We start from the raw sequence: 13,257 nt of genomic DNA on the forward strand, positions 1-13,257 counted from the left end.
GAGAGCGATGAGCCAAATAGACATTTACAAATTGTGCAAAGGGCAGAGCTATTGGTTAGTTGGCTCCCAGGTCTAGCACTATAGCCAAAGATGGACAAGCTTATGATTTTTTTAAGGCAGAAATGATTAAATCTCATGTCCCGCCTCCTCCTCTTTGCTTGCAGGAGACATGCTTAATTGGCCATTGCCCTACTTCTCAACGAACAGTTTCCATTGTGGTTTCATCCTTTGTGTTTTTTAAAAGCCTCTAGCTTGATGGTTAAATGTCTGGGATCTTGCATTTACTTTTTTTGACATTGATTTCTAGTTTAGTTCCATTATGGTCAAGAAGCATACTTCAGGGTTTTACTCTTTTGAAACTTCCTGAGGCCTACTTTATGCCCAGCCTATAACATATTTTGGCTAATGTTACAAATGCATTAAAATATGAATTATGCTGTTATTTGCATTTAGGGTAAGTAGTATGAGGGGGTTGGGAGTGTCTCTGTCCTCAGCTTTACCCTTGTTTTGGCCAAAGGACCAGGAAGCACTTTCCTAGGTTCTGTAGCCGTTTCCCTCTGCTTCTTAACTTATGGAGATGAGCATATTAAATTATACAGGCATATTTAGGGTTTGTCTTATTTCTATTCTCAGTACTGTTGATAATATTGTTTTTTCAATAGTTAATCCCCAGCTCCCTCCTTGCTAGGTCACTCCCAAAGGTTTTCTCTGTTCTCCCACAAATGGATACAACTGTTAAAAGGGTGCCTAAATTAGGTAACTGATCTGCTTGCTCTCTCTGAGCCCCTAAGACCTAGGGATGGTCATGACTTTCTATTATTGTTAGGTTCAGAGGACTGCATTCTCCTTGCTTTTCTTGAATTCTGCTCTCATGTTTATGTGGTTCCCTATCATACAACAAAATGCAATCAATACATTGACATTTTACTGAGTGTGAGGCCCACGTGAGGCAGGCTCAAGAAATAAGAGTGGAGAAGCATTTCTTAAGAACTGCACAGAGTCCTTCCCAAAGCAGTGCCCTCCTTGAGCAAAAGCAAGGAAGCATGGAGAGTTTCTTCTGGCAGTCTATATATAATCATATAGGAAAGTATTTTGAAGGCACATTCCTGAGCATGCTCTTTTTATACTTAAGGAAGAGAAGGTGGCTACATTTTTTGGGCATGCTTATCTTAAGGCTATGAAAACACATACATGTTTGAAAAGTGAAAATGGAGGACTGGAATATTTTCAGGTATATTCTGTTCATATTATAGCAATGGTGGTCAAGAGGCCTCTGGGGATGCTCACCTTGCATTCCTAAAATGTCAGGCCAGGTGTGGTGGCACAATCCTATAATCCCCAGCACTGGAGAAATAGAGCATAAGAGCACAAGGTCAGCCTGAGCTACGTTACAAGTTCAAGGCCAGCCTGAGCTTCATTGCAAGTTCAAGGCCAGCCTGAGTACCCTTCTGTCCTAGAGAGCTGGGAGTAGAATGTGATAGCAGACAACGCCCCTGAGCATGTTCATCTTTCTCCACATAGTGTTACCTGAACAAAAGGAAAGGACAATTTGAAGAATGCTAATACAGGATTTTACTCAGAATAGTGCGTGTGACTAATGATTATGTTCTTTCAGTTTCTCATTTTGAATATACCAGTTTTCCATTTGCTCCTTGCTAGCCTCTGACAAATGGTTCTGCCTAGGGAAAGGGTTTCATTAGTAGGACAATTTAGTGCAGAGGCCTGAAAATATCAGCATGTTCACTGGTGCTGGTAGCTTTATGCCAACTCGTCACAAGCCAGAGTCATTTGGGAAGAGGGAGCCTCAGTTAGAAAAATGTCACCCCCACCCAGAATGGCCTGTGTGCAAGCCTGTGGTGCATTTTCTTGGTTGATGATGGGTGTGGGAAGGTGGGTGTGGGTGGTGCCACCTCTGGCCCAGTGGTCCTAGGTACTTAGGTCCTAGGTCCTAGGCTGAGCAACTCACAGGGAACAAGCCACTAAGCAGCATCTTCCATGGCCTCTGCTTCAGCTCCTGCCTTCAGCTTCCTGCCTGGTTTGAGTTCCTGTCTTGATTTTCTCCAATGATGGACTAAGATGTGGAAGTGTAAGCCAAATAAACCCTTTCCTCTCCAGGCTGGTGTTGGTTATGGCTTTTTTCCCCCCCTCACATCAATAGAAACCTTAACAGACATTTAATGTGTAATGAGACCAATGTGGCTGGAGGAGTCAATTAGAAACACCCTTTCTTGGTCATTACAAAGCCCACAGGGCATGTCTTGTCTCTGATTATATTTGGTTGTTATAGTGGCTCTGTGGGTTGTAAAGAGCCAAGCCTGAAACAGTAAGTCTATAGGGTGTATGAAAGAGGGCTGTCTGGGACTATCATGAATTGGGTTGTAAGAGGGGAAAAAATGATTTCAAGTTGCCATTAGTACAATTGGGGAGTATTCTTGTGGAAAGATCAGATGTTCAGTTCTAAATACTGAGGAAAAACTTCTTTTTATACTTTAGTAAAGGTGACTAGAGATGTAGCTCATTGGTAGAATGCCAACATTTGTAAAGCTTTGGATTCAATCTTCAGCAGTGCATAAACTAGAGGAAGTGCTGTGTGCCATGGTACCTGCACTCAGGAGGTAGAGGCAGGGGGACTAGAATTTTGGGTGCATAGCCAGATGGAGGGCAGCCTGGGATACTTGAGACCCCATATTGAGCAACAGCGAAAACCCAACCCCATGTAGAAACAAACAACTCCCTCATCAACACCACACCTTGATAGAGAGGTTATAGTACATGCATTTTAACATTGCATATGATAACTTTAATTTTTAAAAACTCTTTCTGAGATAGGGGCTCAGTGTGTAACACAGGCTGCCTTTGACCTCGGTCCTTCCTGCAGCGCCCTCCACAATACCGGGATTGTGAATGCTGCCACCATGGCCAGTATATGGGGAAGAATGAGGGAGACAGGAAGGAGGTGAATCCCCAGGACTTGCTGAGGTAAAGGCCACTGTGTGCTACACTCCTGACCTCCAGTTGTCTGTGTGGAGATGCTGACTCTGCCAGCTCCACATGGCGCTGTGATGTGCCAAGAACCTCTGTGATAAGAAGGAAGGAGAAGTTGCCTGTGGAGAAGGCCTGGTGGGTCATGGAGGGAGTTTATAAGCCTTATGGTTTTGTTCTCAGTGTGTTTACCTTGGCCCCTTTTGGCAGCTAATATTAGGCCAAACAAAGATTTAGCATTGTGTAGAGCACTTTTCTTCTCTCAACTTATCATGTGTCTTTAATAAATTCTATCATCTATTAAAAAAACCTTTCTCAGAGTCACAGATTTTCTCACTTGAAAGACTTCGTTTTAGAGGGTTATTTTGGTATAAAATGTAAAGGATTTAGAAGGTAGTAAGCATTTAACAAATGTTAGCTGTTGTTGTCATCACCACAGACTGAGGTCTTGGTATCCAGTGTGCCTCAGCAGCTCTGAGCTGGCCAGCCTGAAGGATGAGCTTTTGAACAGCTACTTTTTTTTGCATGTCTTTGCGACCTTTCTAGACAAAGTTCTAGATGCCAGTTGTGCCACTTAGTCAGTTTTACTGTCAGAGAGAGTAAAGTCAAGGGAAATTGGGTTAGGCCTGCACTGTAGAACAGTCAGATTAACATTGCCTTACAAACTAGAACTCTGTAGAAGTTGTTTAGAACTTTCTCCCCCTTTCACTTGTTTTATCTAGACATTCTCAACATTTATGCTGTTTGGCCTGCCATCTTTTTATGACATGGAAATACTGACTTTTGAGGGTAGGCTGCTAGAGAACTTGACTTTGTAAAAGATTTGGAAGGATGTGAGAATGCTTTGGATAATTTCATTAGTTAAATTTTCTCTTTACTGTGATCCAGATGCCTGACATAGGCAGTCTAAGAGAGGAAAGCTTTATTTCTGCTTATGGTTTCAGAGGGTCAGTCTGTCAAGGTGTGGGAGCTACCTAGCCCACATTATGGTGGGTGAGGAAGCAGCCAGGGAAAAATACCTCATGGACACACTCAGTAACCTGCTTCACCAGTAAGGACTCACCTCCTAACATTTCTAGATGCCCCCAAATAGGACTACTAATTGGGACCAAAAGTTCAAATCATGAGCTCATGTGAACTATCACAAGATGTTTGATAACACTATGAACCCTGAGGTTGTGTTATTTACTGGAAATACCTGTTTCTAGTTGTGGTGTGGCTCAGCCCTAACCCACACCGTTAAACCAAGAGCTTTCTGCTGAATTAAATAAAATCAACTGTAGGTCAAGAGGAAGAGCCAAGCAACAGGGAGTGAACATAGGGGAAAAAAAAAAAAAAAACCATAGAGAATAAAAGAAGTCAGGAGGATGGATAGAGAGACTCACAGGAAGTAGAAGGGAGGGTACATTTAGTTTGAGGGGTTGAGACCATGTGGAGAGGGAGTGCTTCCTTATTCCTTCTGGCATGTCGGCTGAGGAAGAAGGTCAACTGGGTTCTTTTTCTGTCTCTCTGAGCTAGCAGGCTTTCACCCCAGCATCTAGCTCCCAAGTCTTGATTGGTAAAATTGAATGTTTGAGATTTTTGTTAAAAACATGTGGTTCCCCATGAGGGGCTCAAATCCACGGCTCTGAGATTAAGAGTCTTATGCTCTACCAGCTGAGCTAGCTGGGCTTTCACCCCAGCATCTGGCTCCTGAGTTCTTTTGGTAAACTTTATTGGTAAAATGGAACATTTGAGATTTTGTTAAAAACAACAGCGAATGTTAAAAGAGTTTATAAAATTCAGCCTCTGGTTCCTTAAGGCTCATTGCCATCACATAAGTACGATGCATTTAGTTAATATCCAAGAATTAATATCCAAGACACTTCTAGTATTATTCCAAATTCAGAGTCTCCTCTGATACTCAGGGCAAACTCAGCTGTGAGTCTGTAAAATCTGAAAGAAAATCACGTGCTTTCGGTATACAATGGAGTATTCTAAAAGGGAGGAGTGGGAAATGACCAGTGGAGGGTCAAACCACAGACAAGATCACGTAAGGCATTTGGTGCATATGGCAGCGCTGTCTGGACTCCATTGTCCTTGGGCAGCTCAGCACCATGGCTTTGCTGTTTATAGCCCACTGACACATGCAGCTCAAGTGGCTTACTGTCTGGGCTGGCTGCACTCACTGGCTGCAGGATTCCTCAGCAGACATTCCACTTCCCTGACATCTCCAGTATCCTACAGTCTTTATGACAACATACGCTCTGAGGGAAACCCTGTGGGAAATCTACCTTAATGCACATTGCCTAACCTCTCAGGCCTTCCTTCAAAATCTGGGTGGAAGCGTTTGTGACCTCACAACTCTTGCCTTCGTGGATAATGCCAAGAGCTCCCACCAGCTCAGTCAGTAGCCAGGCCCTGTTGAACCACAGCTACACTGGCTTCTAGTGACTGAGACCAGTGGTGGCTGAGCCCAGAAAAGCACTTTCCTAGGGTTCTGTTTAAAAAAAATTTTCATTTTTATTTTATGTGTATAGGTTTTTTTTTTTTTTCCCCCTGCATCTCTGTCTACCACATGCATGCCTGGTGCCCTCGGAGGCCAGAAGGGTGTGCCACATCCCCTGGAACTTGAGTTACAGATGATTGTGAGCAGTCATGTGGGTGCTGGGAATTTAACCCAGGTCTTCCAGAAGAGGCCAGTACTCTCATCAGCCCCCTTCTCCCCACCCCCAGGCTGTTTTGTATAAACTGAATGTCCCAGCAGCTCCATCTTCTTTAGGGAGAATCTTTCTAATGAGTTTATATTTTAACAGGGTGGAACTGAGAGAAGTTTCTCTAATTGCCCTCAATACACTTTTGCTACTGGTTTCTTTTTGGTTGTACAAACTTCTCTAACTACTGTACTCCTGGTTTGGGATGTAGCTCGGTGGTAGAGTGCTAAGAGTTCTATTCAGTCCCTAGTATGAGTCTCATTCCCCGCGCCCCACATAGCCTAGGGGCTGGAAATAATAGCTGTGTGGTAGAGTTCCTGCCTAGGGTCTGGGTTTCATCCCCAATAGTGTTGACAGAGGAAAAACAAAACCAGCCCCATTCGCCTTGTCATCTGCCCCCATCTCCACCTCCTGAGACAGGAGACAGGGTTTCTATTTTCAGCCCTTGCTGTCCTGAAACTCACTTGTAGACCAGGCTGGCCTTGAACTCACCGCAATCTGCCTGTCTCTGCCTCCAGAGCAGTAGAATTAAAGGTGTGCACCACCACGACCTGGCTTGCTTATCAACTTTTAATGTGTCCCTTTCTTTCCCAGACTGCATAGTTTTGAAATCCTTCCACTCTGCTTTTTCCTTCTTATTTTCAAGAAAAGACTGGCTAAAGCAGATAACAATAACCATGCCACAGCCTGAGTGCTATAAAGTTTTGAAATTTCCTCTGTCAAAGTAATTAGTCTATTCTTTTGAAATAGCGTCACTCAGGTTCACATTATGTGGACAGAATATAGAAAACTCTCTTGCCAGAGCATAACATGAGAACCCTCAACTCTGTTCTTGGTCAAGTCCCCTTTCCCACCTGAAACCTTGTGAGGCAGTCTTTACTGCGTGACTTGGTGCTGGTATTCTGGTCACCTAAGCTCTCATTAGAGTTAACTGAGCCCTGTTTACAGTATTCTGGGACTTCTCTAGCCTGCATCTCCAAACGTCCTGCCCACAAACTAGTTCTAATGACCTAAGAAGGTCATGGTCAGGTTCAGTCACTTTAATGACCCCTCTTTTTGTTACCCATTTCCTGGGTCCAAGTTGAGTTTGTTTTCTCACAGCCATGAAGTATGATGGGCATAGACAACAGAAGAAGGGCAAGCAAGCAGGATTTTATTGAGAAGGAGAGTAATAGTTCCCTGTGGCAAAAGGGGTCACGAAAATGGGCTGCCACATAGTGTTTGGGGCAGGCATCATTATGGCCAGGAATCAGCAAATTTGGTTCCACACATATATAAATTAGTTATCTGAGTGGGATTAATTTGGCTGGTTATTTTGAATGTGTGTGGGCAATTCTGATTGGTTGATGGGCCAGAAGCGCTTGCACAGGCTTGAGGAAAGCCTGCTGGTGGAAAAAGGCCCACCAGGACGTCCCAAGGCAGGGGAAGAACCAAGAAGGAAAATGAACAAAGAGTGGTGCTTGGCTGACATCTCAATGGGTCAGGGCTCTTGCATATAAGCATGTGAGTTCCCCAATTGTATAAGGTTCCTCATAAAACTTCAGTGTTCTTGGAGTTGACAGTGGACTCTACTAGACACGAGGACTTGTAACCCTGTAACCCTGTTCTTTGGACCTATAACCCTGAGTGCCGATAGAATGGGGCTGCTTTGCTCTCATAATTTTGGTACTAAATTTTCTATATTATTTTCATATTACTGTGACCAAATTACCTGGCTCAGACAGTTTAGAGGAGAAAACATTGATTTGGCTTACAGTTTCAGAGGGTTCAGTCTGTTATGGTGGAGAAGGCATGACAGGACACTAATGTTCATGCCATGTTGGGCCTGGACCAGAGGAAGAAAGTGGCCAAACATACCCTAAGAACCCACTGCCAGTGACCTGCTCTCCTCACCTAGGCTTCACTTCCTAAAGCCTTGAGAATCTTTTGAAACATTGCCACCAACTAGGGACTGTGTTCATGTCCTGATCCTGTGGGGGACATAGAGTCAAATCATAAAAGGACCTAGAAATGAAATCTGGTCAGGGCTGGTATGATGGTCCCTTTGACCTCCATATGTGTACACCCTCCTAACATAAGTGAATAATGTAAAAAAGAAATTTAAAACTTTTAAAATACATTTTTCTGTATTGTTATTGCCTGTATTAGTATTGCTATTAAGCTCAAATATAAGTCTGGTTAATATAATTTGCTTTATGTGACAGCCCAGCTCCTGAAATGTGAATTTTTTCAGTATTCGCTTTTCTCTGCTATAACTTACACTGTTGATAGAAATGTGCCTGGGACATTTGTGTGACATCCCTCCCTGGAGGTTAAAGCATCAGAGTTGCCAGGGTGTACTGTGTGTCACTTGTTTCTTGTAATGATTATGTTTCTTCTTTTCTTTTTTAGGTGATACAGTTAATATTGGAGATGTGTCCTACAAGCTGAAAACTCCCAAGAACCCAGAACTTGTCCCACAGAACTACAGTAAGAAATGTTATCTGTGAATAAACACACTTTAAAATTACATTGTGGACATTAAAAATAAAACCGTAAGAACAGAATGGCTGGTAGAAGCCCAGGGTGCTGTTACCAGTTTCATGCTGGTCTGTGCTGTACAGTGTTTGTTGGTTTGGAGTGGTTCATCCTGTATGAGGCATTCCTCTCCTCACTTGTGGCTTTTAGCAGAAGTGTCCATGTTCACTACCTTCTGTGGCTTGAGTTGGATAGTAGATACAATAAAATGCACACAATAAAAAGCAAATTTTTATTTGGTTAGTTTTGATCATTTTATGAAGTTGTATGGACATCAAGATCACTCTCATTGCCTCTGAATTCTTGTGTCTCTGCTTTTCCTGCCCTGGAAACCACTGTTCTCTTCTCTGCCATGAAAAATCAACTGTACTTATTTTTTAGCTTCGTGAAAATAGTATCAGTATGGTGTGTGTGTGTGTGTGTGTGTGTGTGTGTGTGTGTGTGTGTGTGTGTGTATCTGGCTTCTTTCCATTAAGAAGAGGAATTTGAAGTCCATTTATGTTGCTGAACCTATCCATTGTTTTGATAGTTATGATATCTAACCCTTTAAAGCAGTGTTGTTCAGATTTGTGCTACTTATGTAAATAAATGTGTGTGTATGTGTGTGTGTGTGTGTGTGTGTGTGTGTGTGTGTGTATCTTTTGCTCCAATATCCAAAATACTGTTCCTTCCTACCTATTTTGTGCTGTTATTGTTATGTGAAATTACACCCTATCCATTAGTTTGGTGGTGGTGCAGCCAGTGAAGGGATGGTCATGCAAGCATGAGATGAGAATGTCGTTTGTTTCTAAGAACTCACATGAAAAAGCTGGGTGGAGTGTCACATGCTTGTGATTTCAGCACTGGGGAGGCAGAGACAGACTGCTTCCTGGGATTGAAAACAAGCCACCCTTACCTAAGTGGAGAGGCTTAGACCAGGTAATAGATTGTGTATATCTGGGATTACAGATCTGTAGTATATCATAAACCAAGGACGAAAATGCTTGAGGCATGATACCCAAGGTTGACATCTGGCTTCCTTCCTTAAGCACATGCGTGCACGTAGCCCCCCCTCACCCCCATGCAGTTTCCTTTGCTAATTGTCTGTTTCTTTGGATGAATTTGAATTGCTATCTAATGAGCTTTTATATTGGCCTGATTTTTCTTGTATTGCAGTTGAGCTATGGATGAATGCTCTGTTTTTGTTATCTAGAAATGTCTTAATTTCTTCTTCATGTTTTGAGGAATAGTTTCACCAGATACAGACTTCTCAGTTGACATGGTCTTTTGAGATTTTGAATGTTATATTGGTGCTTCCAGGCTCCCTGCCCTGGTGTCTGGTGAGGAGTTAGTTACCTATGCCATCAGTAACCCCCTTCCGCCATGAGTCATTTGTCACTGTTCTCCCTCTTAGAGAGACTCTTCTTGGTTTTGATAGTTTGGTTCCTCTGATCATTTGTCCAGCAGAGGTTTCTGCCTCAGGAACTTGGTCTCCAGTGTGAGTGTGCTGGTGGGGTAATGGAACCTTAAAGAGATAGGGCCTGGGCTCTGACAGTGGTTGGTTTTTATTATAAAGTCCAAAGCTCACCCTTGGCCACTGTTTGCCTTCCCCATGTCATTGGTTTCTTTCTCTCATACACTCCTATTATGATGTGTGGTAGGTATTTGGTTATAACAATGGAACACTGACTTAATACAGTGTTTATTAAGTACTGATTTCTGAGTTTATCCTGTTCCCCATAATTCTCATTATTGGTATGTTGATAGACATAACTCCAGTCAGTAACTGAGAGGGTCCCTCCTTCTTATTTCTGTTTTGTATGCTGGATTATATCAGTTCGTCTGTCTTAGGTTTGTCATGTTCTACATCCATTCAGGTTCTTTCTTTATACCAGATGATTCTATGACTTGCTCACATCTTCTTAGCCTGTCTAGTGAGTTTTTCCTTTTATTACTGTAGCTTTCAAGTTCCTAGTTTCTTTTGGGAGTTTTAAAGTAATTTTTGTCTATTGACATTATTTGTTTGATGACATACTGATGTCATGCTGTCTTAATTCCTTACATGGTTTCTTTTAATTCTTAGAACGTATTTATAAAAGCCAATTGCTGGGTGTTCTAGTTTTCTTTCTGCTGCTGTGGTAGACATCATGACCAGGAGCAGCTTGGGGAGGTACGTATTTGTTTACTCTTCCGACTTTGAGAGCGCAGTCTCAGTGAGTCAGGGCAGGGATTCAAGGCAGGAATCTAGAGGCTGGAGCTGACGCAGAAACCATGGTTGAATGCTGCTCACTAGCTTGCTCAGCTTGCTTTCTTTTACCACCTAGGACCACCTGCCCAGAGCACCGCCAAGAGTGAACTACATCAACCATGAATCAAGACAATTCCCCACAGGCTTGCTGACAGGCCAGCCTAATGGAGGCAGCTCTCTAGCTTCTGGCTCCCAGTGACTCTAGTTGGTTTCAAGTTGACAAAAACTAGGCAGCATACATGTCTACGAAGTGTCTGTCTGTCTGTCTGGTTTCCCATTGAGAACAACAGTTCCACCCTCTCAGACAGCTTTCATTAACGTTCTTTCTATGTACACCCAAGCCATACTTTCTCATTTCTTGTTTCTAGTAGCTTCTGTTGTTGAAAGTGCACATTTAAAAGTAATGTGGCTATTGTGGAAAACTCTTTTTTGTAGGACTTGTTGCTGCTGCTATTTTAAATGACTTTACTTAGCTATTTCTCTAAATTGTGTATTCTTTGTCCCCCTCAGCGAGTAAGGTTTCTTTAGTTCAGTGGTCACCTAATGGTCACCTAACGGTCACCTAATGGTCACCTAATGGCCACACAGATTTCTTAAATGCCTTGGTTTTTACCGAGGGGCTTTTGTTGTGAGCATGCCATGTTCAAAACAGGTTGATGGGTTTACATCTTTCTAAAAAGTCAGAATTTATTGATTAATGAAAAATTCATAAGCTACATCAGTCTCACTGACATTAATTCCCCAAGTGCTACTGAATTCACTGGTCATGGTCATTGGCAATCATGGCCTTTTTTTACTTCGGTGTTAATTATATTAATTCTGAGATTACATATTATATTTTATACATTTGGGTGCATGCATGGTGTGTGTGTGTGTGAGTGTGTGTGTGTGTATGTGTGTGTGTGTGTGTGTGTGTGTGAGAGAGAGAGAGAGAGAGAGAGAGAGACACACACACACACACACTAAGAAAGTGTTAAGGAGGCTACAGAGTCCAAATTGCCTGACCTGAAAGCAGAGTCTGAGAGCTCAGATGTAGGCAAGGAAAGTGTCTGGAGGGGATCAGATAAGAAGTTTTACAAATTGCAGGCACAAACCTGTTCAGAGAGAGCGGAGTTGTCAAATGCAGGAGCAAAACAGGTTTGAATGTCAGTTCCAAGTGGTCTGTGTGCCATGGGGAGGAGAAACTGTTGGAGCCTGGAGACAGAAGAGGTAGAGATTCTTGGCTGTGGCAATTCTGGTTGAACCCTGTGAGTGTGATGGGACTTTTTAGTAACAGGACTTGGAGTTGCAATTGGTGAGATAAGCACATGTGCTCAGTGTTTTCAGATATTTGGTTGTGTCCATGAATTTCTAATTTAATTTGGTAAGTCCATATTTTGTGCCATGGTGGAACTAGACAGATGGTGGGTTTGTGCTCACACAAACAAGATGCTGACTCACTCTGCCTCAACATTTGTTCTCAAAATCTGGCCAACTCTTTGTGCTGGGTAGTTTTTGTCAGCTCCACACACCCCAGGGTCCCCTGGGAAGAAGCACCCTCAAGTAAGGAACTGCTTCCATCAGACTGGCCTGGGGGCATGATGTGGAGTGGAGCTGACTGATAGGGGCGGGTCCAGCTCACTGTGTGTGATGGGCAGGTGGTCCTGTGCTGTATATGAAAGCTGGCTGAGCAAGCCACAGAGAGCAGGCAAGCCAGTAAGCAGTCCTTCTTCATGGACTCTGCTTAATCCCTACCCTGACTTAGTGCTGGAGAGAGACATCAGAGTGTAGGCTGAAGCACACCCTTTCCTCTCCAGGCTGATTTGCTAATGTTGTCAGTCACAACAGGAAACAAACCAGGACACTGCTGTTTGAAAAGTGGAGTTACCCAAGACAAGGCACAGTGTACAGCTGCTATCTCATAATGTAAGGGATGACTTAGTACAAGGTGGCGTCTTCACACCTTCACTGAGCACTGGGGTGGCTGTGGGCCCACCCTGGCAAGTCCTCACCCTCCTTATAAATGTGTCTTTACTTCTGCTTATGCAGATCCTAAGGGCCCGCCAAAATACTATTATCTTCCTAGTATTTGGCTGGGTGTAGGCTTGGCCTTCTCAGTTCCTAAGCATATATTGGAACCTTGGGTGAACATTAGTTTCTTAGTTTTTAACAGTTTTGATCATGCCCACTTTAACTCTATCTAATTGGTTTCTCTGCTGCAGGCAGCTGTAACGCTAAGTAATTGTAGCTGATTTTCTTTTTGTAGGGGACACAGTGCTCTTTCTACACAATGAGCTTGGAGCAGGTTAACTAAGGACAGACTCTGAGGATGAACATTGCGGGCGCTGCCAGACCTGCCCCAGGGGTAATTCTCTGTGAATGGGCTTCTGGGGACATTCCAACCTTATTTTGTCCCCTTCAGTGGCTGCTAGGTGCTCATGTTTGCTGGGACGTGATGCTGGGTGGCTCGGTTACTAGATACCCACACAGTCTGGTGCCTAGGATGAAATCAAAGCAAGTTGAAAACACCACCAAACTTGTTTTCACTGGGGCTGTCCAGTTTTCTTTGGATTAATGCCTGTCAGACATTGAAAGTTTTTTTTGTTAATTTTTAGAGTTTTGGAAAAATTTACTTGGACGATTTTTGCCAGTGTTCTCATTTGGTTTTCAAATGGAGAGATGAAGTTTTTGAGGTCCTTTCTCTGTTCTTCTAGTAATAGGCTATTACCAGAACTGAACTCTCTCTCATGGTTTGTTTGCTTTTCCCTGAGGAGTAATGAGGTACATGGTATTTTTTTTTTTTTTTTTTACTTACTGACCATTTTCATATCTCCACTTATGAAATGCTTGCTAAAGCTA

The 13,257-nt window shown here is 43.0% G+C and overlaps 1 protein-coding gene across 1 annotated transcript in view; it reads left to right on the forward strand.

Annotated features, from left to right (window-relative positions):
- Vwa8 (von Willebrand factor A domain containing 8) overlaps nt 1-13,257 on the forward strand; it is a 309,886-nt gene that overhangs the window by 12,301 nt on the left and 284,328 nt on the right. Inside the window, exon 2 of the mRNA XM_051160869.1 lies at nt 8,067-8,144. Within this exon, the coding sequence (XP_051016826.1) occupies nt 8,067-8,144 (78 nt within the window). The remainder of the gene's footprint in view (nt 1-8,066; nt 8,145-13,257) is intronic.

The sequence above is a fragment of the Acomys russatus genome, chromosome 18 (genome assembly GCF_903995435.1).
Source record: "Acomys russatus chromosome 18, mAcoRus1.1, whole genome shotgun sequence".
Taxonomy (NCBI): domain Eukaryota; kingdom Metazoa; phylum Chordata; class Mammalia; order Rodentia; family Muridae; genus Acomys; species Acomys russatus.